Genomic DNA, 26,514 nt, shown 5'->3' on the forward strand with positions numbered 1-26,514 from the left:
AATTTACATTATGATACACTATACTATGCCTTGTTATGCTATGTTAGGTAGAGTTATGTCATGTTTATAAGCTATGCTGTAGAATTATATTATCATGTTGATAATCTATAATGCACAAACTTCCATATATTACTCCATTTAAATTATATTACATAAGAAAGATTTGACGAAATTATATACGCATGATTCATACACTCTTGGATGGCCAAAGTTGAGAGGGTAATTTCACATTAGTTGCCAAACCAAGAGCTTGAAGTAATAATATAACCCACCACGTGAAGTCAAATTCCCACCATTGAATCCCATGTCGAGCTGAGTATTCAAAAGCATGGTGGTTATTATGCCAACCTTCCCCACACGAAACCAACCCAATCACCCTGTGTCAACATATAAACACACAATGTTAATTAAACAAGATATCAAATAAGAAATTAGTTTAGAGATGTTTAATACGTAACATATTTAATTTTGGAGTTTCTATGATTGAGCCACCGAAAATAAATGTGCACCATGTTAGTATAGGAAGTAACCATTGATTCTTTTACATTTTTTAATCATATTATTCTAAAGATCGCTCTTATTTGGATGCGATCTTAGTTCATTCATATACCGTAAGATCTCACACCGGTTGGAGAGGGGAACGAAACATTCTTTATGAGAGTGTAGAAACCTCTCCCTATTAAGTGCATTTTAAAAATCTTGAGGGGAAGTCTGAAAAGGAAAGCCCAAAGAGGACACTATCCGTTAATGGTGGCCTTAAGATGTTACAAATGGATCCGAGTCAGGTTCCGAATGGTGTGCAAGCGAGGAAGCTGGACCCCAAAGGGGGGTGGATTGTGAAATTCCACATCGATTGAAGAGGGGGACGAGTGTCGGCGAAGACGCTAGGTCATTGAACAAACCATTGAGAAAAGTTTCGAAATTTTTGTAAAATTTAATGATAGTTTTTTTTTAAGATTTAAATTTATTATTAAAACTTTGAAAAGTTTTTTTTTTTTAAAATATGTTCTTGACTAAAGGTTTGATATTGGAATTTGCAGCTTCACTTTCACACCATAAAAAGTTGATAAAGTAAAATATAAATATGAATTAAATGGTTGCATAAGAAAATGTACATTAATTGGAGAAGACGAGAGTATTTATTGTGTATGGTTGAGGATTTATGGATGGACAATAATTCTGAATTGCAAGCCGTACAGTCATAAATACAAAAATGTTGTCGCATATGTTCAAGAATTTAATTAACATTTCAATTAACTTAGGGTTCGATTTAAGTTGATTGGACTCGTTGGACTCATTACTTTAAAAAAATGTCCTAAACAAACCGGATTTGAAAGTTGAGGATGGTTTTCCTATACTTTTTCTGTCCTAGGGTTAATACCCGTTGGATGAAAATCTCACATGGGCTAATTTAAGGAATGATCATGGGTTTATAATCAAATAATATTATCTCCATTGGTATGAGGCCTTTTAGGGAAGCCGAAAGTCTGCTGATATTCAAAGTGGACAATATCATATCACTGTGGAGAGTCGTGTTCATCTAATATAGTATTAGAGTCATACCCTAAACTTAGCCATATTAATAGAATCCTCAAATGACGTACTTTGTTCGAGAGAGAGGTGTTGGATGAAAGTCCCACATCGGCTAATTTAGGAAATGATCATGGGTCTCCATATGGGGATAGTTCTCACTCTTAGACGCAAGGTATCGAATCCAAATTCCAAATTAAGTTATGTTTACACTATAGGTATGCGAGGACTTATAGGCCGTAGTGATTAAATTGAATTGGGGTATCCTCCTATAACATACATAGCCATAATAACATTAATGCAAACACTCAAAAGCAATATGCTATTATGAATACTCATGTGTCCCATTGTTATAGATGTAAGCTAATCTAGAACGAATGAGCATTTGCTCCGAAAGATATGTTGACCGATCTTCCTAGATTCATGAACGAAATAAGGATTACAAATAATCCTTTGATTCAATGGATTACAATAATGGCTACAATGATTATTCTTTGGTCTTCGAGTGTATATGAATTGGGTTGAGTAAATTATTTTGACCAATCTAAAAGTTCGAGTTGGTTAGATTGATAACCCAAAACGCAACCCAATGTCGTTGAATTTCTTAGATGCAAACATACTTCAAAGAGTAGGAACAAGTCAGCCCCAAAGGAAATTTAGGGACACATTCATAATAGCTACCTTAAAACAACATAATTGTAAGTAGCAAAGAGGAGATAATATCATAATTTAAATAAAATAAACAAGTTGTGAACTATCTTAGACGCTACTCAACAAACATAAACGCAACCATCTTAGTACATGTTCCATGACCTTCATCGCAACATTATCATTCGTATATGGGTGTGCTTACTTTTACATAAAAAATAAGAGTAACATGTGGTTTGAGTATTTTAACAAATACTCTGTGAGCAACTCTACGGTTGAGGTCGAAAAATGCAAACATATGCGGACTTATCATTTAAAAACATCATGGCATGGCCTTAGGTAACTTTCAAATCAAGGTAGGACTGGATATGTAGTACTTCTTTACACCTAGCCCACACATGTGATCCACCAGGTAGGCTCGCACACCCCCTGGGCCTAGCTTATCGGACTAGCACTCGCTAACTGGCTGTGCGAGACCCCATGAAGGAAAAGAGTGAACATAAAATTATGGGAAACATAAATATCGTAATCAGAATATACATGTTGTACTCATCATAACGAAAAAGTATCTCAATGCAAATAATAATTTCTGTCAATGTTTCATACATAGCATAACTTTCATGACATGTTTTATCGAGGTTTTTAAATCATAAATTATCGATATCATAACATTTTATACAACATGACATGGTCACATTATAGCATAGTTTATATACATGGCATAACATAACATATCATCGAACAACATAGAATATCATATCATTCATACATATGACACATGCAAAGGTCATGGGACACACATCATCATATAAAATATAATTCATCCAACCAAGCCAACGATAGATCAATAGATCAATTTATTTGGTTGGTCTAGGCGGAAGTCTCTACTCCCTTGATGTTAGCTTAAGGTCTACCTAAGAAGTCTCATAATCATAATTTTGAATTTTATTATCAAAATTGGCTCACTAATTTTGCATAAAATAATTTAAAATTAACTTCAAATAATTTAAATTAAACCTACTAACCTTAAATGCCCCAAAAGTTGAAACTAGTAGCAAACCGTTCGAACGATATCAAACCAAAATTGAATTTGTCGAAAAGCTGACATGGAGTTGTCAGAAAATGTAATCTTTACCGTCAAAATCCAAATGAAATGCGAAACAATAATTACAAAATGCTATAAGATATCTATTGGGATATGGAGCCTAATGTCTGTAGAGATATATTTGGAAGATATTGATGTGATAGACATATATATGATAGATATTTCGTAAAAATTTGATAGAGATATATTTGTTAGATGATATAGGTAGGATTAAATCTGTGGAAGTTATATTTAGTAAATTAAAACCATATATACATGTCTGCTCTCAAAACCTACCATCAATAATAAAAAATTTAGTCAATATTCGTCCTTGAATTTTCGGTCTCTTGTTCTTTGTGTTCGTCTTGATTGAGTGTATGCGTTGATAAGTGATTCCAATAATTGGTATCAGACTAACAATATCAATAATATGTTAACGTTGATGGATATGTGTAAAAAAAAGATGTTGTAATTAAAAGAATAAATTGAAAACTTAACATCGTACAACTTCAAATGAGTTTAGATACTTATTATTATTATTATATATTCATTTCTTGTATCAATCTGAAAACTTACTTCAGTTCAATATGATTATTATTGCGACGTTTTTTTATTTATATTCATTTCTTGGCATTCAGTTTTATTGTCTGTCCATTCTCCCCAACTACCCACCATAAATAGTCCCCTATTCTCCAACTGATCTACATTTTCTTATGCAACCATTTAATTCATATTCATATTTTCTACATTTTTAAACACCTAAATTAATCAAAAATCCTTGCTACTTTTAAAAGTTTAATTCGTATATTTAATTTTTTTAAAAAACATTAAAATATACGAACCAAACACGAAGTCCCACATTGGTTGGGGAGGAGAACAAACCACCTTATAAGGGTAGCAAACGCGTTTTAAAGCCTTCAAGGCAAGCCCAAAGAAGACAATATTTGCTACCGGTAGATTTGGGTCGTTACAAATGGTATTAGAGCCAGACACCGGACAATGTAGGTAGACACGAGGCGGTGTGCCAGTAAGGACGTTGGCCCCAAAGGGAGTGGATTTAGGAGTGGTCCCACGTCGATTGGAGGAAAGATAGAGTGTCAGTGAGGACAATATTTGCTAGCCGTACATCAGGGGTAAGTAACATTCTTTACCGAAAATTGAAAAGAAAATTTACATTTTTTAACTGAAGTAGAGGGTGTTAATGTTATTATTATTGTTTTTTTTTTTTTGAGATCCACACCCTCACTATAAATATACGAACAAGTAGAAAAGGGTGAATAAGAAAGGTGGCTGCGTTGTTTATATTGACTGTTTCTTATCCATTTGATTATGGAAGCAACAAGGAAAGAGGTGGAAGATAAATATGATAAGAAGAAGCCATTTTCAATGGTGAACCCTAAACGCCCATTTCTAAACAGAAAATGGACAACTTTAGACCGACGTAATGCTGCTGGAATTTTGTTCTTGCATGTTCTTGGTCTCTTCGCCCCATTTCACTACAATTGGCCAGCCTTTTGGGTTGCCTTTACTCTATATTTTACTACAGGCGTGCTTGGGATAACGCTCTCATATCATAGAAATCTCGCTCATAGAAGTTTTAAACTTCCCAAATGGCTCGAGTACTCGTTTGCTTATCTTGGAGTGCAAGCCTTTCAGGTAATTTATCGTCTTAGTATCTTAGGTTAAACGTATCTCGATTTGAATTAAGTTATATATTTTTGTTTTGTTACAGGGAGATCCAATTGATTGGGTTAGTACGCATAGATATCACCATCAGTTTGTTGATACAGAACGAGATCCACATAGTCCTTTAGAAGGGTTTTGGTTTAGTCACGTAACTTGGATGTTTGACTCGTATGGTTTGACTAATAAGATTTACCCAAAATACGTCGAAGATTTTGAGGAACGAGATGCTAAGAGAACGCTTTCTCGCAATTGGTTCGTGGGGTTTCTAAAGTATGGAAGACCAAAGAATGTAGAGGATTTGCAAAAACAAGGTTTTTATAGGTTTCTACGAAAAACATACCTTCTTCATCCTATAGCTCTTGCAATGGTCCTGTATGGATTTGGAGGACTTCCATTTGTTGTTTGGGGAATGGTAAGTATTAATAAACCATTGCTTTCAATTGTTGGTTATTACAATTAGACATTCAAAATGGATATGCTTTGGCTTTGGCGATGGCAGGGAGTGAGGCTTATTTGTGTGCTGCACGCTGCTTTCTTCGTAAACTCAGCATGCCACATCTGGGGCTATCGGAAATGGAACACCAATGATTTGTCAAAGAACAATTGGTATTGTCAATTCTTCTTCTTAATTTTTTTTTTTTTTTTCATGTGGGTTTTAAATGTGTAAATTTGTTTTCAATTATAGTGTCTAATTCATCTATAATTTATTATGTGATACTCGGGTATATGCAACCGTTCAAGCCCATTCTTAGTAGATATTGGATTTTCCTTTTCGGACTTCAGCTCAAGGTTTTAAAATGCGTTTGCTTCCCTCTCCAATCGAGATGGGATCTCACAATCTACCCCCTCTCTCCCTTTCGGAGCCCAGCGTCCTCTCTAGCACTCTTTAACCAAGTTCAATTGATGTGGAATCTCACAATCTACTACCTTTAGGGTACCAGCTTCTTTGTTGGTACACTGCCCGGAAGCTGGCTCTAATACCATTTGTAACAGCCCAAGTTTCTCCCGATATTGTCCTCTTTGGGCTTTCTCTCAAAAATTTTAAAACGCTCATACTAGAGAGAAGTTTCCACGTCCTTATAAAGAATGTTTCGTTCCCTTCTCCAACAGATATGAGATCTGACAGTATATGAATGAACCGAGATCACATCCAAATGAGAGCGATCTTGAGAATAATATGATCAAAAAAAATTTAAAAGAACTGAAAGTTACTTCCTATACTAACATGGTAACATACATTAAATGGGTTATGTATTAAACATCTCTAAACTAATTTCTTATTTGATATCTTGTTAAGTTAACATTGTGTGTTTATATGTTGACACAGGGTGATTGGGTTGGTGTCGTGTGGGGAAGGTTGGCATAATAACCACCATGCTTTTGAATACTCAGCTCGACATGGGATTCAATGGTGGGAATTTGACTTCACGTGGTGGGTCATATTATTACTTCAAGCTCTTGGTTTGGCAACTGATGTGAAATTACCCTCTCAACGTCATATGCAAAAGTTGGCCATCCAAGACAAAATCACTTCACCCTGATTCCTTTCGAGTATTATTGACTTATGCACTAATTAGTATTCAGCTGTTTACCTAAAAATAAATCCATTTGTCCCTTTGAGACCAGTGTTTGTCTGTCGGTTGTGTTTTTTTTTTTTAAGGAAACATGTACATGTCTTAAGTTTAATAAAATTTCCAAATTAAATGTTTGTTTGGAGTGACTTTGTTTCACTAAATGGGTGCTAACTCCTTTCCATTGGCGTTGATTAGAAATGTCTACCGTTTTGAGAATTTGAATAAGACGTTGGAAACATGAGTAGTTCTCTTAAATGTTTATTTCGAAATTTGAACGATAGGAACTCATCTTCTCATTGGCACGTGTGAGACTTTATAAAGACTCAATTTTCAAGGCTTTGAATTATGGACGGTCACGTGGATACAAGGCTAAAAAGAAGGTGACACAAGTAACGATTTGGAGATTTAAGAACATAATTTCAACCATAAAATTTAGAATATACAAAAATAACAAAACAAAACAATTTAGGATTTAAATACAAAATAGTTTACAAAATATTACAATATCCACAAATACTCCCCATGCTTCCGCTCACGACTCGCATCCTACGATCAATATGAAAAACATAGATAAAAAGAATGAGCCATCTAGTCATCGCGTTTTCTACACACTAGTTGGAGTGCTCTCATTTATCTCGGTCTCTAGAATGAGCCTAATAGGTATGGAGGAGCTGTCACTCACTATACATAACTCTCATTCTTTCTATAACTCCATTGTGTACAACTGAGTGATCGCTGAAAGCTCTCCTAATGGTGCTTAAAAAAATCCTTAACTCTACATCATTCCATGCTCTTAATAGGACAAGACGGACTCTCCACTAAGCATAACTAAAGCTCCCTCAATACTACCCTCTAGTATGCCTACGAGCTCTAAGTTGGCGACATTGCATTTTTATATACTTGGTAGACCATCTCTAGTTTTGGTAAGTTTACTAATTAGAGTTACCCCACATAGTATTAGTCAACCCACACAATCCTAACAATCCTAACCAACCTTAACGGTGGCTCAAGAACCAAGGAAAAGTGAAACATAGGCTAAGGCTTCCTAAATAATCATATATAACATTAAGTCACATAGCATTAAGTCCAAATATCAATTAGGAGCATAAACAAGTTTTCCAACCTCCTAACCGGCTTCTAAGGAACAATAACGACAATACTTTTCATAAACCATGTCTATTTAACATGGTATAATCATACATATCATGTCAGAGTCCCAACACAGCAATCAAATCAATTAGATTCAATATCAAAGTAATAGAAGGTAAAGATTCCATTTCCTAAGTTTAGATTTCAAATTTCATGATTAAATTAGTCATAATGCATGCTAACAATTATCTGCTAGCGGTGGACTTGTGGCATTACATAGATCATCTCAAAACTTTTAATTTTTTTCTTGGTACGAATGCTACTTTTAAAAGTTCATAGGTATTTTTGGAATATAGTACTAATTGTTCCGTTCATAGTTAAGGGTATTTTTTTTTAGATGAATGTAAAGTTAAAGTATTTTATTATTACATGAAAAGAAATAGTTTTTAAGATAAGAAGTTGACAGAGTAAAATATAGATATGAATTAAATGGTTGCATAAGAAAATGTAGATTGATTGGAGAAGAGGGGAGTATTTATGGTGTGTGGTTGGGGATGGATGAACAGACAACAATACTCAATGCCAAGCCGTACACTCATAAATAAAAACATGTTGCGCATTCAAATTTTCATCTACATTTTCGCATATGTTCAACTTTGCATAACAAATGAATTAACATTTCAATTATCCCTTACAAAATCAATCAAATGTACCCAAAAAACATATTTCGATTTTTTATATTTTTTATAACTATTTTTCTTGTTCATCTTATTTATTGGTACGACTAAGTTTAGGGCATGGCTCTGATTGCCTTCGAGGAGGCTTGGCTTCTTTGTTTGATAGTCATTTTTTACTGCCTTCAAGGAGGCTTGGCTTCTTTGTTCGATATTTGAGGATTTACCAATTTATTGGTACGACTAAGTTTAGGGCATGACTCTGATTGCCTTCGAGGAGCCTTGGCTTCTTTGTTTGATATTTGAGGATTTACCAATTTATTGGCACGACTAAGTTTAGGGCATGGCTCTGATACTATGTTAGATGAACACGACTCTCCACAATAGTATGATATTGTCCACTTTGAGCATAAGCTCTCGTGGCTTTGCTTTAGGCTTCCCCAAAAGGCCTCCTACCAATGGAGTTAATATTTTTTATAAGTATCTTTCAAATTATCATAAGAAAAGAACTTCAAGAAATAAGTCTTAGACCTTCTAAATTTCAAATATAATTTATTGGAGGATTAAATTCTACACCTACCATATTTATATTTATATTGGAGACTTCAAATTAAAAATATCTCGTCCAAAATTTAAAAAATAGTTAATAATCTTATTAAATCTAATTCATTCCATTTAAATCTCTATTACTACCTATGTCGATAAGGTGCACATTTTTTTTAGTGACTCAATCATAAGAACTTTAAGCTTAAGTATGTAGTACTTAACTCAATTTTTTATTTGATGATTTTCTAGAATCTTTCTTAAGAAATATGTGAGTGAAGACAAAACATTCTGAAATGATTTGTGTTGGTATATAGAGATATATATAATTTTCAATCTTAGAAGGTGACCATGTCGAGATGTCGAATCCAAACATCAAATCTTAATCTAAATTTTACTCATGAATCATTACATATCCAGAACTAGTACATTTATAGCCGACAATACTCAATAAATTCTAGGACTTAGCTCAACCGAACATCTTCCAAAAACTATTGTATACAATTATTAAAGTAACAATAATGAAGGAAAAAAATGAAAGGTGGCATATGATATTCAAATAGTGAAGAAATGATGTTGGGGTGAAGAAATGTAGCGGAAAAAGTTGGCAACACTAATAAACCATACATTGATCACTATGGTTATTTCATGACCGACCGATCGTTCCACTACTACGAACTCGATGTGCCACACTTGATCTTCGACACCATAATGGATATGCATAGACTTTTCGACCATAGTGATTAAATTGAATTAGGTATCGTCCTAAAACGTTTATAGCCATAACAACATTAATGCAAACAGTCAAAAGCATGTTCCCACATTTATTATTTGAAACCAATTACCTCATCTTTACCTACAACACATAATGGTTGCTTTTGGACACTCTTACTGGTTCAGCTCGATGACTTCTTTCATCTCCAGCTTGGCTTAAGTGACACCATTTCAAGTGAATTAAGTCCTTTACTATCAATGTCGTGGGACTTCTTGATGCAAAAGGGCTTCAAAGAGTAGAAACAGACTAGCGCTAGGGAGGATTTAATGACTACAGTTTAAGCCAACCAAATAAGTGATTTTACTATTAGACGCCCACGAGCTTAGTTAGATAACTTGCGTGTTGTATGAATGACACGTACCTTGCAGTCCTTGTACATGTCATATTTTTTTTATAATGCTATAGTATGTTATATACGATATGAAATATGATGATTATGCTATGATATGAATTATATTCTGATATGAATGTTATATGATGCATGTACTTTCATATGTCACGCCATGTATATTATGATAGCATGTCCAGACTATGTCTATGAGACATTGATAAGCCATGTACATGTTAACCATGATAGATATGTCGAGGATATGTATACATATCTCATAGGAATGTTATGTCATGAAAATGATGAAAGTATGATTTACATCACAAGTATGTACTGTAATTTGAAACTATGGGATCACATGCATATTGTATGTTACGAACATTGAGATACTTCCCTAGTACGATTAATACAGACACGTACACCATGATATGATACGCGTTTCTTTCTCTCTGTGGCTTCTAGCAACGTGAACGTGTGTTATTCCGTAGTCTGGCCTAGGGGCTACGTATACGCGCCTGCCTGGTAGGTCATGTGCGTTTACGTGGATCATGTGTAGAGAAATATCCAACCTTCCCTAAACTAGAAAGTACAACTCAAGGAAGAGTTTATGAAAAGATTGGTCTAACCGTGATTGCATTTCTCGACTCCAATAGTGGAGTAACTTACTGAATATTTTTAAATACTCAAGCCACATCCGCTATTTCTTTCCAAGTAAAGGCAAGACACTCATTTACGAATGACGATGCTGTTATCGATGCCATGAAAATAAAGTTAGAGTAATTGTATTTCTCATTTAAGTTGTAGCTTTTAGGTAAGATTATGGTGTATCCATTTGTGACACTCGAGTAAATGAAAGGTACAAAAATGAACCGATACCACATCCGAATGAGAGCGATCATGAGGATAGGATGACTAAGAAATACTTCAAAGAATTGCTACTTATACCAACAAGGTGCACCTTCCTTTTTGTGGCTCAATCATAAAAACTTCATGGTTAAACGTGTTTTACTTTGAGCAATTCTATGTTGAGTGACCTTTTAGAAATTTCTTAGGATGCATGTGAGTTAGGACAAACATGTTAAAAGGACTTATGTTGGTAAGTGGGGATAGTAAATCACTCAACTTACGCGAATCAGCATATTTTTTTTGTTTTACGCCCGTAATTCTTCCTCAGCCAAACTTCGGCAAAATAGCAGAAAAAGTACAAGTATTAGTAGAATAGCAAAAATGTGTTCCTCGTCATTAATATGTTTGCTTGCAGTAACTGTAACCTCTCGGGATAATTGATGACTGCATCAGAGATGCGTCCACAATTTGGCAACTACTAATAAATCACCGAGCTAATTTTTTTTTTTTTTTTCACATGCACCTTCTTAATAGCCAATGAATTTCTCTCTTGTTTCATTTTTCTCTCCCACTCCATTTTTTCTCTCTGGCGTCCACTTGAGAGGATAATTAATTATTTTTTCAAACCAACAAAGCTCTCACCAATGCATGGAACACACAAATTTTCTGCCGAGTATTTATGGCCATTCATTGAAATCTCCAAATTGAATATACCTATGAACCAAAAAAGTTATGAAAAAGATCTAACAAAGAGAATAAACAAAGTTTCAAACTGCGTCAGTACTCACGATCCTCCACAATGGTATGATATTGTCCACTTTGGACATAAACTCTCGTGGCTTTGCTTTAGACTTCTCAAAAGGTTTCATACAAATTAGTAATGAACCCATGATCATTCCGTAAATTAGTAATGTGGAACTCCTGTCAACCATCCTCAACGGGAGGCAAAGAAGAAAAAGAAAGGTAAATCAGAGAATATGAATTGTGTCATACCGCCTCAACTATTGTCGGAACAAGTTTGAATTAGCATTCATGTTTCCATAAATACGAAAATATAAATTAATATATACCAATAAAATATCGATATCAACAAATATACGTAAATCAAGTGTAAAAGTATTACAAAAAAAAAAAAAAAACAGTCTCTATCAATTAAAACATATTCAAGGGGACAATTTTGCAGTCTCTCAACTACATTTTCAACTTTTTTTTTTTCCTTTTAATTCATGAAGTAAATTTTGTAGCTACCACCTCGTCCAATAACTGTCCTATGTAAGAAACAATTAATCCCAAGGTTGAAATTCGCTATAAAATTCATATGGCCGAGGGAGGTGGTGAAGCACTCGCCAATGCATGAGCCAAAGGCAATGGTGAAGCCTCCAACCTCATTCATGAGGGAAAAATGGACGAAGCTGGATCAATACATTTCCATTGCCCTTTTCATACTTCATATTCTTTGTATTTTCGCTCCGTTTCATTTCAATTGGCGTGCATTTTGGGTTAGCTTTGCGTTGTACGTTATTACTGGTCTAAGCATCAGTGTTTCGTATCATAGAAATCTTGCTCATAAAAGTTTCGAGCTTCCCAAACTACTCGAATACTTCTTTGCTTACTGTGCAGCTCACGCACTTCAGGTTTGACTTATGAATCCTTCTTTGTTTATTTCCGTTAGAAATTTACTTATTTTTAAATTTTTTTTTTTTAGGGTGATCCAATCGATTGGGTGAGTACACATAGATGTCATCATCAATTTGTCGATACAGAAAGAGACCCACATAGCCCTGTTCAAGGATTTTGGTTTAGTCATATTCTTTGGCTTTTTGATTCCTATACTTTGACCAAACGAGTTTGTCCGAAATATTTTACCAATTTTAAAAAGATTGAACGAAGTATCATTATATGGTTCTCGAAGCATGGGAGACCCGACAACGTTCGTGATTTGGAGAAGCAAGCCTTCTATAGGTTTATCCATAAGACATATCTTCTTCATCACGTTGCTTTTGCAGTCCTACTCTATGAAGTTGGAGGACTTCCATTCCTTATATGGGGCATGGTACATATACTCTAGTTGGCTTGCACCGTTTTTTATAGATATGCATAAGATCCTCATATTCTACTTGCTTGAAGAGTAATTAAGTCGTTTACTTGAAATTATGCAGTGTGTAAGGATTGTCGTGCTCTTGCACATAACATTTATGGTGAACTCGGTATGTCATATATGGGGAAAACGACGATGGAATACTAAAGACTTATCGAAAAACAATTGGTAAGTGGCTCTACCACAAAGTCAAGATGATTTAATACTTGGATATACACTATTCATATGTTTGTAATGCGGGACAAGATATTGTTATCTCCTAAATCTACTTTACAAATCAAATCTTCTAAACTTATCCCACAAATTAAATCGGTTGATTTTTCTTATATTGCTTATTGACTCATGGTTAGAGTCTTTGACTGTTGGACCATCTGATTGGTTAGCCAATTTAGTCTGTGATTTGATTTTTTTATTTTGATACACTTCTTCATGCATGTCAAATTACTCTTATTAGATCTATTCGACAATGAATCCTTCATATATTTATATAATTAACTGGTATGTGATATTGTCCACTTTAGATATAAGCACTCGAAGTCTTGCTTTAAGGTTTCGTCGAGCCTCACACTAATGGAAACATTGTCGTTATATATATCATGTGGTTGTTCCCTTATCTAACCTATGAGACTTTTGTAATCGTGTTAATCTTGTTGAATAAGTTTTACAACCTTTATTATAACATTGTTCATAGAAATATTCAACAATCATGTATGAACTTTTATGTTGTAGATAGTTAACATGGTTTGGTTCCTTTTTTTTTTTTTTTGGTTAATAAAGGTTGGTAGGTTTGCTTGCATTTGGAGAAGGTTGGCACAATAACCACCATGCTTTTGAGTATTCAGCTAGATTTGGCATTGAATGGTGGGAATATGACCCTGGTTGGTATGTTATTAGGTTTCTTCAAGCCATTGGAGTGGCCACTCAAGTCAAATTACCCTCACAAATTCACAAGCAAAGGCTTATACACAAACCCGTAACCCCTTCCATTGGAATATAATGAGTTTTATGTTGAATTCATCATGTTTCTTATTTGCAAGAGGGTTACCCTTTTTAGAGGATGGCGTAAACCGTACTATATGAACGTTAGTATGCTTTATTTTTTCAAGGTTAGAGAGCTTTTTCTTAAATAATTGAACATTGATCTTATTGAGACGAGCTTTTTTTTTGTGTTAAAAGTTATATTGATTATTGTGGGGCACTCTCTCACACCACTGAGTGAGTCTAGCTAACTTTAGATCATGTTGCCTACATCCAAACAATAAATGTTCAAACCTCTAACCCTAATTTAAGAAGAAAGTTTTTGAAAAGGGCCCTAGAATTTTAAAAGAGAGTTTGAAAGTAAGGTTGAGTGAGGGATTGAAAACGATGTTATATAGCATGCAAGCAAAAATACTACAACGGCTTAAACAGTATATAGACTTTTTGGATAGGAAAAATTTGACAACTAGAAGAGTATATATGTAACACCCCGAGCCCAATAGGTACAATTCGCTCTATCCTTGTGACTAGCATCTTCTTAACCATTGTGAGTTTCTAAATTTTATTGGAGGACTTAGAGTGTGATTTTCATATGGTGCAGAAGAAAGNCAAACCCGAACGGAAGCACTCTCAATCTTAGGTCTCCTACTAGAGCTACTTAGAGTATCAAGAGGAGTGGTCTGAGCATTGGATCGTTCGTTTCTCGCAAGAAACAAGCAAGAACGCGAGGTAAGTCCGCGACCTCTCTTGTTTCAAGATTTCACTATAGATCACGGAGTTTTAGATGATTTAAATCTTAATAATCTAGTTGCAACATTTTAGGTGAGGAGTCTTGTAAGTTTTTCAGAGGAAATGCGGCGAAAAATCGCGTCAGAAAACAAAATCGAGAAACCGTCCTAGTTCGATAAGAAACTGAATTTTTCTCAGTTTTTTATTTCATTTATTAAGCGGTGTGAGTATAAAAAAAATACAATAAAAATATATCTGGATAGGACTTGAGATTGTGAAGAAATCAATTTAATTCAAGTTACGGTTTGGAAGATAGAAAAATTCAAAATAAATAGGTTGATATTGAATTTGACCGGAATCTGGAAATGGGATAAACTCAGGCAATCGGCGACGTACACGCGGCCTCCGGAACGGGAGGACACGCGTCGAGCAAATGGTGGAGAGACGCGTCTGGCGCCTCCACTGACACGCGTCAGACGGTTGACCTGAAAACCCGACTTGCACTTCGTGAAGCAACCTAACGACCCGCAGTCCAACCTGAAACCTACCGATGTACGACACGTGTCACACCCAGAAAATTCGAGGGGTAAGTGTACGTTCGCCAGGGTTTGAAACGCCCCTCTGCCCGCGCGTACGCCCAGCGGGTGGAGCCCGCGCGTGGGGAAGTGTGAAGGCGCGTGGGAGTCCTCTGTGAGCACGTGCAGGAGCGTGAGTGCTTTGTTTTCACCCATTTTTCGTCCCGATTCCAGTGCTAATCCTATTTTACTGTGAACTAGGTCTCTGTATAGATAATTCGTAATTTTCGCACGCGACATACTTGTAAGTAACCATACAGATTTAGGAAGTAATACTTGTAGGGTACGCTTGGTTTTGCATGCATGCTAGAACAAATTACCGGGAGGTGGCTAGATGTAATGATCCTCTGTACTTAGGGAATTAAATATATATATGTTGGACTTGCTGTCCTAGTGAGATTTTGTACTCGTTGTTTGTATGCTTGCTGGACTATCTTACTACTGCTTTTATCTGTTCATACTATGTTGGCGGACGGGAGAATTTGTGTATCTGCGCTCCGAGTGTTGATGGATGTTACTGCCCCGTTGAGCTTGTATGGTTGTATGCATTGTTAATCATACATAAACTTCTCTTGAATGATTGTGTGAACTTATGATATGATTGATAAGCTGTAGTGTTGTGATATGCCTAGGGTGAACTCTTGTAGGGATTGAGTTGGATTAGTTAGGGGACCCCTCTGATGTTACGGTCTATGATGTTGTGAGCGACGCTTAGAGGAAAAGACCCTTTAATCTTGGAGTGTTATGGACTTGGGAGCCTTGATTGAGTGAATCTGGAAGCCAGGGCCCTAACTCCATAGTTTCCACTACCCTTGTACTCTAGTGTGGTACCGTTGAGCTAGGCGAGACGCCAGTTAGGGAGATGTTACACTCCCCTTCCTATTCCGATGTGGTACCGTTGAGCTAGGCGAGACACTAGTTAGGGAGATGTTACTCTTCCCTTCCTACTTCGGGGTACCAGTTGAGCTAGGCGAGACGCCAATTAGGGAGGTGTTACTCTTCCCTTCCTACTCCGGTGTGGTACTGTTGAGCTTGGCGAGACGCCTGTTAGGAAGTGTTACTCAGTGGTAGATCGACTACTCTGCATGGGGATCCGTCTTATGGTAAGATGTTGATCACGCGAGTGGGTCAAGGTCACCTGCATGATGGGTCCGTCCTGTAGAAGGACGTTGACCATGATCACGCGAGTGGGTCAAGGTCGCCTGCATGATGGGTCCATCTTGTAGAAGGACGTTGACCATGCAGTGACTAATTCTAGCTAGGTTATACGAGTGATACATGTAGTTATGAGGGAGCATCTCATCCTCAAACGTTGAATACCGCTTCAAAGGTTAAGTCCTTCCACCCTGAACTATGTACTGAGAGTACTGAGACTCTAGGGTCTAGAATAGAGTTCGTGGTTCTCTCCTAAATTTGGATGCGATTAAGAGCCTACAAGTAGGTTGCTTACCGAGTGTATTTTTATACTCACCCCGTTTCCCCTTTTTTTTCTTCAGGTACCAGTTGAAGTGGGGAGGTGTTCGACAGCTACACTATCACAGGGGAGTGTCGTTCAAGAGCGTCAGTTCCTTGCTGGTCTTTTAGAGTCTTCTTTTGCATTTTTCTTTTTGTAATATTTGACTTTAATTTTGTATTTAATTTTGGTGTCATTGACTCATCTTCTTTTAAATTTTATTTGTTTTCGATTTCGTCTTTTTAGTCACGATTTGATTTTTTCGAAGCCTCGAAATTCGGGTTGTGATAATATAACACTTTTTGGGTAGTGAGAATTTGACGTCTCTCTATAAGAGATTCTAGGCGTAGACATGATTTTGTTGCAACTTCACTGCAAAAAAGAAAATTATACCAAAACAATAAAGCAGTATAAGGCAAGGATTTCAGCACGTAACGTAATACGCTATGGGCAATATGGCTTAGACAATCATGACACTATACATCATACATGCTTAGACAAACATGATGCTATGCATCATATATGTATGTACAACCATTACATGCTCATACCTATCTCCACCATTACATGCTCATACCTATCCAACCAAACTCTAAGGTAGGTTAAAAGAGTCGACTTACTCGTCCTTTTGTGTTCAAATACGTTCAAAATTGCATAACTAGACTCTTTGGACTACGGGAAATCTAACTTGGGTCATTCGGGTTATGGGTCACAAACGAAACATCTCAGTATTAAGAGGATATTTTGCGGTGATAATTAGTTAGAATATATCTCACATATTTAGGGAGTTGTTAGTATAGATTTGATTAACCGTATATTTTATTTATTTACCAGATTTAGTTAGATATATATTTTTTCTATTTTTAGGTATTAGTTGATAGTTTGTATCCTATTTAAACGTGTTAAACATGAATGAAGATCATACTTTCGATCCCAATTCTATTTCTATTTCTCATTCTTAACATGGTATCAGAGCACCGATCTTGGTGTTCTTAAATATCAAAATTTCCTTTATGGCGGAATCAGCCAAATCCAGCTTCAAAATTTCGGATGTTGATTTAACACATCCGTACTATATTCATCACTCTGATCAGCCAGGATATTCACTTGTTCCAATCAAATTAAATGGAGCAAATTACCAATCCTGGAGTAAATCAGTTATGCATGCTCTTATTGCCAAGAAGAAAATTGGCTTCATTGATGGCACAATTGAGGAACCGTCCCAAGATGCAAATTCAACCGAATTCGAACTCTGGAATCAGTGCAACAGTATGATAATATCTTGGTTAACTCATTCCGTTGAAGCAGATATCGCTAAAGGCATTATTCACGCCAAGACAGCTCATCAAGTGTGGGTTGATCTTCACGATCAATTCTCACAAAAGAATGCTCCAGCAATTTTTCAAATACAAAACTCGATAGCAACGATGTCACAAGGAACCATGGCGCTGTCAACATATTTCACCAAGCTCAAAGCACTTTGGGATGAACTGGAAGCGTACCGCACACCATTTACCTGTAATCAACGTCAAATACATATTGATCAACGCGAAGAAGACAAATTGATGCAATTGCTCATGGGGCTTAATCAGTCTTATAAAACGGTGAGATCTAACATATTGATGATGTCTCCATTACCTAATGTGAGGCAAGCCTATTCATTACTTGTACAAGAAGAGATGCAGCGTCAGGTAACTTCCGAACCTACTGAGAATTTCTCGATTGCATCAGCAGTGCAAAAGAAAACAATATATTCAAAATTCGCCAAGGACAAAAAGTGTGAACACTGCAATAAAAGTGGTCATACAATCAATGAGTGTCGAATTCTTAAGTTTCACTGTAACTTTTGTGATAGAAGGGGCCATACAGAAGATCGGTGTCGACAGAAAAATAATTCTGGAAGGACAAGACAAGACAATCAACACAATAACCGTGGATATCGATCATCTGCAAATATGGCCGATGTTTCACAGTTGAATACAGAAGAACAGTCACCTAATTCCATTCCAAATTTTTCTTCTGAGCAATTACGACAGATAGCACAAGCCTTATCTGCAATCAATCATCACCCTTCTGGTAATTCCGACAATCACGTCAATGTTGCAGGTTTGCTTCCCATATCTACATTATCTATTAACTCTGCGAGTTCTAATTCATGGATTCTCGATAGTGGAGCTACGGATCATATAGTATCAAAATCTTCTGTTATGACTGAACCAAAGGCTGCCATCATGTCTACAATAAATTTGCCTAATGGAGAGACAGCACGTGTGTCACATACTGGCAATATTTCTCTTAGCCCTAACCTTCAATTAAACAACGTTTTATGTGTGCCTTCATTCAATTTAAACCTAATGTCGATCAGCAAACTTACCAATAACTTGAAATGTTATGTCACCTTCTATCCTGATTCTTGTGTTATGCAGGACTTGGCTACGGGGAAGATGATTGGCTCGGGTAAACAATTTGGAGGTCTCTATCATATTTCTTCATCTCCAATCAAATCTTCAGCTCATCAAGTATCTCAGTCATCTGATTTGTGGCATTTACGCCTAGGTCATCCTTCCTTTTCTCGTTTTAAATTTCTAGCTGATCAATTGCATCTTAATAATGCGAGTTATTCTCATAATTGTAGTATCTGCCCGTTAGCAAAACAAACTAGGTTGTCTTTCCCAAGAAGTTCAATAACAACCCATTCTGCTTTTGATCTGATACATTGTGATGTTTGGGGACCACATAAAATTCCTACCCATTCTGGTTTGCGTTTTTTTCTCACTATTGTTGATGATTTTACTCGATGTACTTGGGTTTTTTTAATGCAACATAAGTCAGAAGTACATCATTTGTTAATGAACTTTGTTAAATTCGTTCAAACTCAATTTCATACTACTATCAAGATAGTTCGATCAGACAATGGGACTGAGTTCCTATCTTTGCAACCATTCTTTACTTCTTGTGGTATTGAATTTCAGCGCACTTGTGTCTATACTCCACAACAAAATGGAGTCGTAGAACGCAAGCATCGCCATATCCTAAATGTAGCTAGGTCTCTTCTTTTTCAGTCACAGGTTCCACTTAATTTTTGGGGAGAGTGCATTTTAACGGCTGTTTATCTTATAAATAGAACGCCATCACCATTATTATCTAACAAGACACCCTTTGAAGCACTCTACAAACGACCACCTACATTTCATCATCTTAAAGTTTTTGGTTGTAAATGTTATGCAACTATAGTACATCCTAAGCAAAAATTTGAACCTAGGGCAACTCCTTGTGTTTTCGTAGGATATCCTTGTGGTCATAAAGGTTACAAGTTGTATGACATGCAATCTCACAAATTCTTTATCAGCCGTGATGTCAAATTTTGTGAAGATGATTTTCCTTTTTCATCAGCTTCACAAACTTCGACATTAGCTCCTTCGACTCCTGTTGTACCACTTCATGATCCATCCTACTCAAACATCCATCCTCCACCTTCTATTCCTTCACCTCCTACTCCGTCGTCTCCTCCACCTTCTCCAGATTCGCCCACTAATTCCAATCCTATCCCACCTGATACATCAGCTCCACTTCGACGTTCTACTCGTACTAAACAGCCTCCAGCTTGGCATAAGGATTATGAGATGTCTTCTGGAGCCAATCATTTAACCTCTAGCTCAAGTCCCGGCACTGGCACCAGGTATCCCCTTCATCATTACCTTTCATTCTCTCGTTTTTCTCCTACTCAACGTGCTTTTCTAGCTCTTATTACATCCCAGACAGAACCTAAAACCTATGACGAGGCAGTTGGCGACCCGTTATGGCAGCAGGCTATGAATGATGAAATTGCAGCTTTGGAACGTAATCATACATGGTCTCTCGTTCCTCTACCACTTGGTCATAAAGCTATTGGTTGTCGTTGGGTGTACAAAATTAAATACAACTCTGATGGTTCTGTTGAACGTTATAAAGCTCGACTAGTAGCAAAGGGATACACTCAGGTTGAAGGTATTGATTACACAGAAACATTTTCCCCTACAGCGAAACTTACTACACTTCGTTGCTTACTCACTGTTGCTGCTGCTCGAAAATGGTTCACCCATCAGTTGGATGTTCAAAATGCCTTTCTCCATGGTAATCTAGACGAGGAAGTTTATATGTCTTTACCACCAGGTCTTCGCCGACAGGGGGAGAATACAGTATGTCGGCTCCATAAATCTCTTTATGGATTAAAACAGGCTTCTCGCAATTGGTTCTCCATATTTTCTACAACTATACAAAATGCAGGCTACACTCAGTCCAAAGCAGATTACTCTTTGTTTACTAAGAGTAAAGGTACTTCTTTCACTGCAGTTCTAATCTATGTTGATGATATTCTGTTGACAGGCAATGATCTCGAAGAAATTCAATATCTCAAGACTAGTTTACTCCAGAAATTTCTTATCAAAGATTTAGGAAATTTGAAATATTTTCTAGGCATTGAATTTTCTCGATCTAGAAAAGGAATTTTTATGTCTCAAAGGAAGTATGCTCTAGACATACTTCAAGACACAGGTCTTACAGGAGCACGTCCAGACAAATTTCCTATGGAGCAAAATCTGAAACTTTCTTTAACTGAAGGAGAGAAGTTGAATGATCCAAGTAAATACAGACGGTTGATTGGCAGATTAATATATTTGACCGTCACTAGGCCTGACATAGCTTATTCAGTTCGTATGCTTAGCCAATTTATGCATGAACCAAGAAAACCACATTGGGAGGCAGCTCTTCGAGTTCTGAGGTACATCAAAGGCACTCCTGGTCAAGGACTTCTACTGCCATCTGAAAACAATTTAAGATTACAGGCATATTGCGATTCTGACTGGGGTGGTTGTCGAACTTCCAGACGATCTATTTCTGGGTTCTGCATTTTCCTCGGAAATTCAATTATTTCTTGGAAGTCTAAAAAGCAGACTAATGTGTCCAGATCATCAGCAGAAGCCGAGTATCGAGCTATGGCAAATACTTGTTTAGAGTTAACTTGGTTAAGATACATTCTTCAAGACTTGAATGTTCCACTGTCCGAACCAGCATTATTATATTGTGATAATCAAGCAGCATTACATATAGCAGCCAATCCAGTTTTTCATGAACGTACGAAACACATTGAAATAGATTGTCATATAGTTCGAGAAAAGTTACAAGCTGGAATCATCAAACCGTATTATGTATCGACCAAAATGCAATTGGCAGATGTTTTTACTAAAGCTTTGGGAAGACAACAATTTGACTTTTTGAAGGACAAGTTGGGTGTGATCGACATACACTCTCCAACTTGAGGGGGAGTATTAAGAGGATATTTTGCGGTGATAATTAGTTAGAATATATCTCACATAGTTAGAATATATCTCACATATTTAGGGAGTTGTTAGTATAGATTTGATTAACCGTATATTTTATTTATTTACCAGATTTAGTTAGATATATATTTTTTTCTATTTTTAGGTATTAGTTGATAGTTTGTATCCTATTTAAACGTGGTAAACATGAATGAAGATCATACTTTCGATCCCAATTCTATTTCTCATTCTTAACACTCAGTCTAGACATAAAAGAGAGCTATCCCGGGCATGCCATTAACTTCACTACAAAAGGCACCAATTCAATCAGAATTGCACGCCTATTGTAGATCTGTCGATTACCAAATAGCACGCTAGCAAAGGGGAGACGTTCGCCACTCCGATACCAACGGAGCTTCCTTACGCAGTCAAGGAGCTTAGCTTTCAATCAATTGTTGTGACTTCTCCAAATTAATAATATAGTTCTAAGGAAAACAATTTCCCCCACAAAACCATACAACCTTAAAAGAAACAAATATAAAAAAAAAACACACACACATGAAGAACAAGGGCTATTAGGTTTGGAGTTGAGAGAGAAGTGAATGCCTTACAACTCTAATCATGTCTGATAGGGAGACAACACCAAGAAGCAAACCATGTTCATCAATTACCCAAATTCTATGCACATGTTTTGACACCACCTTCTCCATCACTTCCTCCAACCAACTTTCCGGCCGACATGTAACCAGTTCTCTCCCGACCGCCACACTCCCCTCAAACAACGAGCTGTTTCGAACTGCATCGGTGAAGTCTAGCACCGACCGATGCAGCCACGTCTGCAACGTCGCGAGCTGACACCCCCTCAGATCGGTTGCCGAAAACGTCCCAACTAGCTTCCTTCCTCTTCCCTGAAAGAGACTTAAACTATCAATTTGATCCCAAAAGAAGCAATTGAAATGAAGGGAAAGTGATAGGCATACAATGATAAGCTGTGTGTGGACATGGTCGCCGCCAACAATGGGGACTGCATTGAGGAAGCTAGATTTCATGCACTTAATTGCTTCTATAAGTTTGGTTTTATCTGTAATGGCCATAACATTCTCATTAATCCCTTCCATTTCCTTCACACTTCGTCTCAAAATCTCTTTAATTTCTGGTGCTTTTTCTCTAAGGAATCTCAACACATCCATTTGGGTCACCATCATGTAACTCGTTGCCGACTCGACAAGCTTCACGCCCACGGCCTCCTCGGCCTGCCCATCGAAGGGAACCAATGCCCTGTGGATCCCCTTGCTGAATATCTCCATACAATCTAATATGCTATGAGACCGGACAATGAATCAGCCTTCACTTACTACTACACCTAAAAACTTACATTCAATTTAATCCCTAAATTTCAATATTTATTGCGTAGTAGACTGAGTAGAATAAATTATCGACCAAGTTTTGAGCTTGTCGTGTTTTTAATTTGAGCTAAGTGCTTAAAATTTGAATTGAAAAGCTACGTGCTTAAAGTTTCTCCAGAAGATCTCCCCTTTTAGTTTTTTTCGACATATTTCGATCATAGATCAATTCAACTTAAATGTAAAAAAAAAATGTTGTTCAAATTATCCGAGATAAATTCAAGTTCCAATTAATGTCAATTTAACTAAAATAGATTCAAGCTAGGATTCATTTATTCTTAGATGGTTACACGTTCTAGCACGTGGAGGGTGATATCACTACCTCAGGGCTATTTACGGTCATAAAGTATTGAGGTTATAGCTCTTAAAATGTGTTCGTGATCAAAAGTTTCATTTTAAGGCTAAAAAATTATTGAGAATTACCATTTTCATGTATTATCTATTCACCTACCTGGTGTTAGGATTCAAAGTCCAGAGACTCAACCCTTCAACACTATGTCCAATTATCGACGATACGGGAACCGCCATCTTCCGATCGAGATCGAGCAGATCACCAGTAGTATCATGAGCATCCTCCCTGCCAGCAATATGAGCCAAGATATCAAGCATGGTGACCATCCCAATATAATGCTTTCTTACCACCCCAGTGCTCTTATCAGCCTCCATGATCATGGAACCGCCAGCGCCGATCCAGTGGCCAGGCGGCGCAGCCACGGGAACAGCCACGACGCAGTTGGCTACGAGAACGTTCATTGTGTGAGCTAGAGAGGCGGTGTAAGGCACCTCCACCAGCCGCCTCCAATCCCTCATCAGATCTTTCACCTTCTTGTCCACCACCGCCTGAGTGGTGTCGGGTTTCTTGGCCGTCGGTTGTTGCATTTTTGTTTGGTTGTTTTTGTGATTTTAGGATTTGAGGGATTTATTTATTTGGAGAGGGTTTTGTAGGTGTCGAGCTCTGGAGGGGATTCGTTTGCATGGGGTGGTTTTGTTGACACGTACCAAAGCTTGGCATTAGCATTTGAGATCAAAAGGTCCGGCCATTACATCAGAGCCAGACTCGGGGCGATGTGCCAACAACGAGGCTGAGCCCCAAAGGAGTAGACATGAGGTGGTATGCCAGCAAGAACGCTAGGTCCCAAAAAGGGTGGATTTAGTGGGGTTCCACATCGATTGGAGAAAGGAACGAGTGTCTGTGAGGACACTGGCCCCGAATGGGATGGATTGTGAGATCCCACCTTAGTTGGAGAGGAGAACCAAGCATTCTTTATAAGGGTGTAAAAACCTTTTCTTAGCAAACTCGTTTTAAAAACCTTGAGAAAAATCCCGAAAGAAAAAACCCAAATAGTACAATATCTACCGTAATAATTTAAGTCTCGATGACTATATATTACTAAACCAATTTCATTGTGGAAGGCAATGTGATATGAACTAAGAGACATCAATCATACAATATACTTCAACGAAGATGTGTAGAAAAGATTGTCAAAATTACAAAAAGATGTTTCAATTCATGCTACATTGAAGAAGAATGAAGTTTGATTGTTGTAAATTTTAGGTGGGTTATAATTTAATTTAGAGTTATTGTATTTTAAGACTTTTTATTTAATTTCGGTTACATTTACATAATGGCTAATTATGGCCATAAAGTAGGGATGTTACCACTCTTGTAATACCTTCAGTAGTTTCAGTTTTTAGGTTATATACAGCCTTATATATGTTGTATTTGTGAGCAGACTTGGAAAATATAGAAAGAAGCATTTGTGCTTTTCTTTAGTCAATGGCTAAGTTTCTTTTCAATTCTATGTAGTTTAGATGACATGTAGAATCATTCAAGTGGTATTGACCAAACCTCTTGTGGAGTGATTCGAATCCCGAATTTAGAAACGAGTTTTCTTTACTCTTGATCTTGATCATCAAGGTAATCTGTTTCATACTTTCCCTCTGGTTGATTTCCATATCACTATGATATGGAGAATGAAGCAGAAGCTTATATTATAATTAACTTAGGATTATGCTACTGATATCTCAAGCTCACTGTATAATATTAGTAAAAACCCGTGTAACACCTTTTTACTCAAATTGTAGAAAATGTTACTTGTAGCTTAGGAAAATGTAGCTAAAACTAGCATAGATGCATGGCATAGCATAGGATAGTTTCGATCGATATTAATTATCAAAATAAGATTTAAATATGTCACTAAAGCTAAATAATTATAAATAAAATAAACTTTAAATCAGGAGGCAAATGGCGCCCTACAAAGCCGCCGCGAGAAGAGACAAACGTCAAATGCTATATTTTTAATCTCTTCAAAATTAAACTATTTAAATTAATAATTCAAAATTAAACAAAATAGGATATTAAAAAGCCCTCGTATTTAGGCCCATTAAACTTTGTCACGTGGGCCTGGCCCACTTAGTGGTAAGCTGTGTTGACAGGATTGGAATCACTTGATTGGTGGTATTTGATTTCCAAATATTCCTTTTCTTTTATTTAAAAATATAATCCAAAACGGTTATTCCACATTAAAGTTAAGGTAATACATACGTCCAAATAATACACTCTAATTTATCACCATAAAATTCATACTTGAAATTTACGTCACTATAATACTCATGCGTGAAACTTACGTCATAATAAAGTTCATACTTGAAATTCACTCCAAATTAATAGCACTGGTACTGTAACATCTCATGCCCAAGATTCGGATCAGAATTTAGAATCTAGATTCGACAACTGATTGCCGCACCATTCTCCCTGCGACATGGTTACATTACTTACATCTTGCTTCTTAAGAGTGAAAACTATCCTCACATACTAACACGAGTCCTTCCAACATGTTGATACAGATTCGACACCTAATTGCTCTAACGTCTTTGCTGGTACACTTCAAGAGTATAGAAACTTCTCTCTAGTAGACTTGTTTTAAAACTTTGAAGGGAAGCCTAAAGAAAATAATATTTGCTAGCGGTGGGCTTGAACTTGGGCTATTACAAGTGATATTAGAGTCAGACACCGAGCGATGTGCCAGTGAGAACACTGGCCCCTAAGGAAGTGAATTATAAGATCTTTCGTCATTGGGAAAGGACATTCGCGTGCAATATGGCTGCTTTATTTATTTAATTTTCACCTCATTTGTAATTTCTTAATCAAGTCATGTCATTGGTATTATTAAATATTAAAGCTCACTAATGAGTTAAAAATAC

General features: G+C 36.7%; 4 protein-coding genes across 7 annotated transcripts; 3 read left to right on the top strand and 1 right to left on the bottom strand.

The window, feature by feature from the left end:
• Window positions 1–4,534: 4,534 nt before the first annotated feature.
• On the top strand, window positions 4,535–6,573 carry LOC111791262 (palmitoyl-monogalactosyldiacylglycerol delta-7 desaturase, chloroplastic-like). The gene is made up of 4 exons (XM_023672533.1): window positions 4,535–4,918; window positions 4,995–5,360; window positions 5,448–5,554; window positions 6,276–6,573. The coding sequence occupies exons 1-4, from the start codon at window positions 4,592–4,594 to the stop codon at window positions 6,487–6,489; spliced, it is 1,014 nt and encodes a 337-aa protein (XP_023528301.1). The 5' UTR covers window positions 4,535–4,591; the 3' UTR covers window positions 6,490–6,573.
• Window positions 6,574–12,111: 5,538 nt separating this feature from the next.
• LOC111790105 (palmitoyl-monogalactosyldiacylglycerol delta-7 desaturase, chloroplastic-like) lies at window positions 12,112–16,789 on the top strand. 4 transcript variants are annotated; one of them, XM_023670912.1, is made up of 5 exons: window positions 12,112–12,411; window positions 12,483–12,830; window positions 12,937–13,043; window positions 13,653–13,681; window positions 13,770–13,862. In XM_023670912.1, the coding sequence occupies exons 1-5, from the start codon at window positions 12,127–12,129 to the stop codon at window positions 13,850–13,852; spliced, it is 852 nt and encodes a 283-aa protein (XP_023526680.1). In that variant the 5' UTR covers window positions 12,112–12,126; the 3' UTR covers window positions 13,853–13,862. The 4 variants fall into 4 exon arrangements, with proteins under 4 accessions (XP_023526680.1, XP_023526682.1, XP_023526679.1 ...); XM_023670914.1 differs by lacking the exons at window positions 13,653–13,681; window positions 13,770–13,862 and adding an exon at window positions 16,654–16,789; XM_023670911.1 differs by having other exon boundaries at window positions 13,653–14,050.
• A 1,040-nt stretch (window positions 16,790–17,829) lies between these two features.
• Window positions 17,830–19,077, top strand: LOC111790062. Its single transcript, XM_023670852.1, has 2 exons — window positions 17,830–18,716; window positions 19,037–19,077. Exons 1-2 carry the CDS (start codon window positions 17,882–17,884, stop codon window positions 19,069–19,071), a joined length of 870 nt encoding a protein of 289 aa, XP_023526620.1. The 5' UTR covers window positions 17,830–17,881; the 3' UTR covers window positions 19,072–19,077.
• A 3,089-nt stretch (window positions 19,078–22,166) lies between these two features.
• On the bottom strand, window positions 22,167–24,189 carry LOC111790061 (SNF1-related protein kinase regulatory subunit gamma-like PV42a). The gene is made up of 3 exons (XM_023670850.1): window positions 23,762–24,189; window positions 22,888–23,227; window positions 22,167–22,815 (listed from the first exon to the last, which is right to left on the bottom strand). Exons 1-3 carry the CDS (start codon window positions 24,187–24,189, stop codon window positions 22,483–22,485), a joined length of 1,101 nt encoding a protein of 366 aa, XP_023526618.1. The 3' UTR covers window positions 22,167–22,482.
• Between the last annotated feature and the right edge of the window lie 2,325 nt (window positions 24,190–26,514).

Source organism: Cucurbita pepo, chromosome LG03 (assembly GCF_002806865.2).
Source record: "Cucurbita pepo subsp. pepo cultivar mu-cu-16 chromosome LG03, ASM280686v2, whole genome shotgun sequence".
In the NCBI taxonomy this organism is placed as follows: Eukaryota; Viridiplantae; Streptophyta; class Magnoliopsida; order Cucurbitales; family Cucurbitaceae; genus Cucurbita; species Cucurbita pepo.

Coding starts and splice junctions, on each gene's coding strand:
- LOC111791262 (XM_023672533.1), top strand. CDS start 4,592: ATGGAAGCAACAAGGAAAGAGGTGGAAGATAAATATGATAAGAAGAAG. Junction 4,919..4,994: donor TTGGAGTGCAAGCCTTTCAG/GTAATTTATCGT, acceptor GTTTTGTTACAG/GGAGATCCAATTGATTGGGT. Junction 5,555..6,275: donor GATTTGTCAAAGAACAATTG/GTATTGTCAATT, acceptor ATGTTGACACAG/GGTGATTGGGTTGGTGTCGT.
- LOC111790105 (XM_023670911.1), top strand. CDS start 12,127: ATGCATGAGCCAAAGGCAATGGTGAAGCCTCCAACCTCATTCATGAGG. Junction 12,412..12,482: donor GTGCAGCTCACGCACTTCAG/GTTTGACTTATG, acceptor TTTTTTTTTTAG/GGTGATCCAATCGATTGGGT. Junction 12,831..12,936: donor CATTCCTTATATGGGGCATG/GTACATATACTC, acceptor GAAATTATGCAG/TGTGTAAGGATTGTCGTGCT.
- LOC111790062 (XM_023670852.1), top strand. CDS start 17,882: ATGATAATATCTTGGTTAACTCATTCCGTTGAAGCAGATATCGCTAAA. Junction 18,717..19,036: donor CAATCACGTCAATGTTGCAG/GTTTGCTTCCCA, acceptor TGTGTTATGCAG/GACTTGGCTACGGGGAAGAT.
- LOC111790061 (XM_023670850.1), bottom strand. CDS start 24,189: ATGCAACAACCGACGGCCAAGAAACCCGACACCACTCAGGCGGTGGTG. Junction 23,228..23,761: donor ACTTTGAATCCTAACACCAG/GTAGGTGAATAG, acceptor CCGGTCTCATAG/CATATTAGATTGTATGGAGA. Junction 22,816..22,887: donor TCCACACACAGCTTATCATT/GTATGCCTATCA, acceptor AGTCTCTTTCAG/GGAAGAGGAAGGAAGCTAGT.